The sequence below is a fragment of the Pleuronectes platessa genome, chromosome 16 (genome assembly GCF_947347685.1).
Source record: "Pleuronectes platessa chromosome 16, fPlePla1.1, whole genome shotgun sequence".
In the NCBI taxonomy this organism is placed as follows: domain Eukaryota; kingdom Metazoa; phylum Chordata; class Actinopteri; order Pleuronectiformes; family Pleuronectidae; genus Pleuronectes; species Pleuronectes platessa.
The window spans coordinates 11,923,831-11,930,032 of NC_070641.1; the positions used below are offsets into that span (position 1 = coordinate 11,923,831).

At 37.2% G+C, this 6,202-nt stretch overlaps 1 protein-coding gene across 1 annotated transcript; it reads left to right on the forward strand.

The window, feature by feature from the left end:
* Positions 1-2,195: 2,195 nt before the first annotated feature.
* psmg3 (proteasome (prosome, macropain) assembly chaperone 3) lies at positions 2,196-5,014 on the forward strand. The gene is made up of 3 exons (XM_053442704.1): positions 2,196-2,351; positions 3,411-3,639; positions 4,411-5,014. Exons 2-3 carry the CDS (start codon positions 3,421-3,423, stop codon positions 4,561-4,563), a joined length of 372 nt encoding a protein of 123 aa, XP_053298679.1. The 5' UTR covers positions 2,196-2,351; positions 3,411-3,420; the 3' UTR covers positions 4,564-5,014.
* Positions 5,015-6,202: the final 1,188 nt, after the last annotated feature.

Genomic DNA, 6,202 nt, shown 5'->3' on the forward strand with positions numbered 1-6,202 from the left:
AGGTATTCCCAAGAGATATGAAAGCTGTCACACAGTTATGTAACAGCCTGAAGCCGCTTTATTAGTTGCGAATGGGAGGCTGTCTTCTTCTTATCAGTCTGAACTTTTACTCCCACATTATTGAGTTTAATATTAAAGTGGCACTATCAGTTTTGAGCGAGAAAATGTGGCCGTATCCCCTCGTGATGTTATAGTCTGTGCTTTCCCCATCGTTCTTGTTTGAGCAAAGCTGCCCTCTTATACCGTCACAGGCTCTGTGAACAAACAGCCTCTGATTTCTCTCTTAAATCTATTCAATGCACAAACACACACACACACACACACACACACACACACACACACACACACACACTATCGAATAATCCATACATTAATGCTGAACTGTTATGTATGGATATTTGCATTACGATGTAGTTTAGATCAAAACTATCCTTCAAGGACGCAGATGGTCCACTGGGGAGAAAGAGGAAGTGGTCCAACCAATTTCGTACCTACTGCTGCCTACTCAGACTGCATAACAATTCAGCTAGCTGCATCTATCTGACAAATGTGTCATATTCACACAGGGACCGCTCCTCTCTGATGAGTAGAAAATACAGAAGAAAACAATGCAAGCACTCTCAAAGCAGATGTGACGGCTGCAGTTTACCAATCTGCAGTCAAAAAGGAAAGGGCTGACTAAATTGTCCTTGGCTGGCCTACAAATGTCAGAAGGATAACATTGATTGGCCTTGGTGATCTGTTGTTGTGTGTGGAATGGTGATACAATGGTTACTACTTAGTTCGAATCCCAGTTCAGCTGGGATCTTTCTCTGTGGAGTTTCCATGTTCTCCACGTGTCTGTGTGGGGTTCTCCAGGTACTCGGGCTTCCTCCCATAGTCCAAAGGCATCCAGGTTAGGGTTAGGTTGATTGGAGATTCTAAATTGGTGTGAATGTGAGCATTAATGGTGGTTTGTGTCTTTATTTCAGACCTGTGATGCTTGTGATCTGTTCAGGATGTGAGTTGGGGACCTCTCAGCAATCTCAACTGGGATTGGCTCCACCCATCAGCCCAACCCTTAAAGGATAAGCTGTGTAGATAATAGATGGATGGGTTGATGAACTATTTATACCTCTACATTCAGTCTACATCCGTTTTTAATGCGTCTGCGCCAGAGGCGTTTTGTTTCTGGGTTGTCCATCAGTCCGTCGCAATATTTTGAACACAATATCTCCAGAATCCTTGAGGTGTATTATTATTTTTAATAGTTTATAGTAAATCTTTGCACCACCTGATAGAATAAGTCAAGCACGTTAAAATGTGTCTCCTGCCCATCTATTTCCTGAATGGATATCTCACATTAAAATGGGTCTGCCTGGAAAATTAGGTGCCGCTATTCAATAAACCTTGCTCCTAAAAATAGCTAAATTAAGCGCAAGACTTTATCTGCTCCTAAAATTAAAGCTCCATTGACAGTTAATTAAAAAACATCCTGCCTCTCTGGTTTCTTGCTTTGGAAGAGCTGTTTCCTTTCCTTAATATTGATTGAAGTGTACCAGGCCAGAGGAGCAGCTTATTTTTAACTTAAAGAAATTCACTTTTGACAATACTTAATTAAAGTTCAGTTCAATCATCCTCACTTCATAGCTGTCATTCCTGGGAAAATGACTACACAGATTAAATATAATCACTGTGAACAACACAGGGACCTTGAAGGCTATATATTGGGAAACAGAAAGAAAAACAATACGCTTTTTATCCATAAAGCATTTCAGTGTTCAGTCCTGCTGTAAACATCAGGTAAACATCAGGTAAATGCCAAACAAATCACTCATATTTCTCATGAAAAAAATACTTTCAACCAATGCATGGAAGCTGAAATGAAGCTTCGATCATATTACCGATGTTCTAGAAGACTGATATGTGTCTTATATGACACATTTACTGATATGTGTCATATCAGTAAATTTAAAATGAATAGAACATAAATAAAAAAAACTTGCTTATATGAATTTACCATCTGCTGGTTATGTTTCCACAAATACTAAAAGTGTATAAAAGTATTTTAGAGAGAACAATAACAACCACACAGTAACAGCCGAAATAAGATGCAGATTGTCTTCTCGTGTACTTTACATTTCTCTCTCTTTCTCTTTCTTTCTCTGTCCCTTTCTTTTGAGCCAGTAGCAACCGGCAGTGACGCCAGACGACGTCATCACGCTGTGCCCACGCTGCGCGGAACGAGGCAGGTTTGTTTTCGGTTTGTTTTCCTGGTGGTTTCCTGAATGAAGGAGCTGCTCTGAAGTGACTGGAAGTGCAGCGGTTCAGTGAAGAGACCAGTTTTCACTGTGACCTGGCGAACACACAGGGTGAGGACATTTTATGTTAAACAGGGGGACGTAGTTATGAGGTTCATCACAGCCATACTCGTAGCTGTGAAGCTAACGTTAGCCTCCGTGCAGGGTCTGAGTGCAACACGTTCCTGTGTCTAGTGTGAGGAGTCTGCTGAGCTTCCTCTACCACTGCCCTGATATAAACCATCTATAATCTAATCTATAGATAATCTGCGGGTGGTGAGATGGGGACTTTAGTGAGGACACAATTATCTCATACTCCTGTTAGCTGTCTTTACTAACAGTTTGCTATCAGTGAGCTGTGATAGAGCCTGTAAATCATAGTGTATCTAGAACGAGTCGTGTTTCATCTTCTAAAACATATTTTGCAAACAACTGTGATGTTTGATTGATGTCTCCACTGCAGTGTTTATGATCAAATCTCAAATATTTGCAGTGTTAAGTAACGTTAAAATCAAATACACACTCACAGCAAACTGTTAAAACTACTAATCAGTAAGTCAATAAATTGTTTAAGCTTAAGCAGTTTTGATCATAACCAAGACCAAATAGATGTAGTACCTGACATATTACATAAAGATATTGTTTCAGATGATATTGATAATCAATCTGAGGTAGATCAACCACTCATCACTGTGCTGCACATATGCATAAGCATTGCTTCAATATATATTGAACCTTTGCTATATTGGCATTGATTAACATTTTATTGTTATAATTATTGATATTGTTTTATTATCCAGTCTTTGTAGTACAGCATACATTTGTTGTCAATTAATTGGTGAGTCCTCAACAAAGGATAATCTGCAGCCATTTTGATAATCAATTAAAAGTCTAAAAAGAGAGCCAAATATTATCCAATTCCAGGTTTTTAATTATGAGAATCTAATGCTTTTCATTGTGGCACGCTTATCAATTACAATAATAAAAAAGTAAAGCAAGTATAAAAAAAATAATAAATACAAAAACTTTGTCACAGTGTGATTATTTCAACAGTGACACTGCAAATATTATGGTATGGTTCCTTTTGTAATTATCTTCATGTGCAATTTCCTGTTTTGTTTCTCTCTCTAGGATTGACAGAATGACTTCACCGGAGGCCATCATCAAATCAAAACAGACGGAGAAAGACGTCAATGGAGTTTCAACACAGGTCGTCTGTACGGAGTTCAGTAATTACATATTCATAGTTCTCACTCAGTACGGCAAAATCGGGAGCTTGATATCTGTCACACCTGACTCCAGATCGAATGATATCAGCACCCCGACTTTCTCCACCAAGGTGCTGCTGGGTAAAGACGAGGTAACCTGAATGAAATTGTTCTCATAAATATTGTGTCAGTGTGATGCAGACTTGTTCAGAGGACATCAGTCAGATGGTGCAGCAAGGGGTAACTCATTTCATGGTGTGATGGGGCAGAGGAGGTTCTGACATGTTCTGCTTGATTGGGAGAAATTGTATGAATGCAGATGCCTTGACTCTCTGAGATCTGTTAAAATGTACACAAGTAAACATATCATGTATAAATACATAAACAAAAAATGTATAGTACTTGCAAATAATATAGAACATTAGCAGATATTGTTTTGTTTCTACAATATCTCAGCGAAAGGCTCGTATTGGCTGATTTTTATCGGCCAGCTGATATATAGATCCGGCTTTAATCTAGTTTACTTGATTACACAGATGCCAGAAACCTGCCATAACCATATAATGGGAAGACTTATAGATGCTGTTTATTTTGGCAGAACTTCTCAAAAATGATTAACTTTTCTTATGATGGTTGTGTAATACAAGCCATCAGCAAGGCTGTATGGCAGTAAAGGCAAGTCCTAACTATTTAGCACATATGCACTGGCAGCAGTTTTTTTTTCTGGACAACTTTTTTACAGTGTGAGATGAAGAGCAAAGTGTTTTTTTTTGCATTTCATCTGTGAGATTTCACAGGCCTGCTTTTACACATTGTGAAGGACTGTAGAAGCCAAATAGTTTTCTTATGATGCAGACGTGTTACATTGCAGCATTTCTGTTTGGAATAATAATACAACGCCTGCTTTCTGTTTCTATTTTCAGCCTCTGACACATGTCTATGCCAAAAACTTGGTGACGTTTGTGTCGCAGGAAGCCAGCAACAGGCCTGTGTTGCTGGGACTGGCACTAAAGGATTCGTCCATAGATTCAATAAAACAAATGAAAGAGATCATCAAAAGCTGTAAAGTCTGGTAGGATGTCAACAAGACGGACACTTTTTTCCTCCTGGATGCCACCAATGTCATATTTTTCATCTTTTTGAACTTAAAGGATTCTACTCAATGCTAATATTTCATATATCGAAAATAAAACCCAGTCGCTTATGCCTCATGACAGAAATGTATAAATCTGATTTAATTTGGTCTGATCCTTTAGATTTGTTGAGATAGGAAGGACAGCCTATGGAAAACAAGTTGGAGTTAATCTGGTTTTAAGGGCGTGTTTGCTCCACGCCTCTGTGCTCTCAAAAAGGGAGGAATGTGCAAAGACTTCATGGAAAAGGATTCAATTTCATCACAGACCCTGCATTTCATTTTATAATCTGTTAATAGTTTATACTGTTGATATGTTTGTATCGTCCAATGCAAATAGTCTTGAGTTGTGTCTTGATGAAGAACTTCGAAATAAAACTGGCCACTTTCTCAAACTTGTCCTTTTTTCTGCCTTTCAAACAAATGTGACTCAATCATGTAGGCCCCAGTGAAGAATTGTTTAGGCTTAGCTCTGGATCAACATTTTAAGTATCACAAATATCCCCATCAAACTGGAAAATTGGTCCAGGCCTTTTCTAATCAGGCTGAGGTCTTTGGCTCATTTATCAGTTGTGGCTGCATCACACAGGCTACTATGCAGTTAAGCAGTCATTTAGACTCTGCCAGCACATTTCAAAGCAGTATACTCTGTGCTTTTACTGTTTTACTGCAGATTATGAGGAAAAAGTTGCATTCCAGGTCAGCAGTAGTCTATACATTCACATTGTCAGAGTTGCACTATTCAGCTAAAAATTGACTCATATCTTTGTATTTTTTATGTTGTAAATAAAATGTCCTTTTGAAATTTGTTTTCTTTTTTTGCTGTGTAACATTTAGCTACTTATATAAAGACTAACATAGGATCCCCATTATTAACAACCTAGTAATATTCTTGATGTATAGTTAATTTGTTAAATCTATACAACGTCCTAGAGACATGCCTGGTTTTGTAAATATATTTTATATTAATTCCAGATCTAGATTAAATTGTTGAATTTGATTGCAGTTATTTCTGCTTAATTGTCAAAATCATAACTGTTTATTATCAGGGAATTCTTTTAACTCAATTATACATACATAATATAATGTGCATACACATGCTGCTTTGAAAGAACTGTAGATTTGTGAGTTAGCATAATATACAACACTTCATTGAACAATTGGGCAACCAGGCTTAAATGGCCATTTAGGTCTACACCATTTGACCATTTCTCTTTATTTATTTATTTATTAATTAATTTATCTTTAATCCTACAACTTTTTGTGGGATCCTTTTTGAAATTTCACTTTTAAGACCTTAATTTATTGAGATTGGATTTTGAATATATTACTTAATATCTGCTGCTAATTGTAAAGTTGTGATTTATAAATTGACATACACGATTATCAAATTGCTCCAATTAAATCTTCTGTCAATTGTCTAATCAATAAATAGATCAGTCATTTCAGTTTTAGAAGTAACTCTTAAAGTGAGGATCCGTTGTTGAGAGATTTAAGTAAAAGTGTAACACACTTAAGTAAATAATAAATACAGTCTAATGAATGGCAGGTAGCTAAAGGTACAGAACAGTATAATACACATT

What these genes read in the sequence shown, in the direction of transcription:
- psmg3 (XM_053442704.1), top strand. Translation starts at nt 3,421, where the DNA reads ATGACTTCACCGGAGGCCATCATCAAATCAAAACAGACGGAGAAAGAC. An exon ending in TGCTGCTGGGTAAAGACGAG is followed by an intron (nt 3,640 to 4,410) that starts GTAACCTGAATG and finishes TTCTATTTTCAG; the next exon opens with CCTCTGACACATGTCTATGC.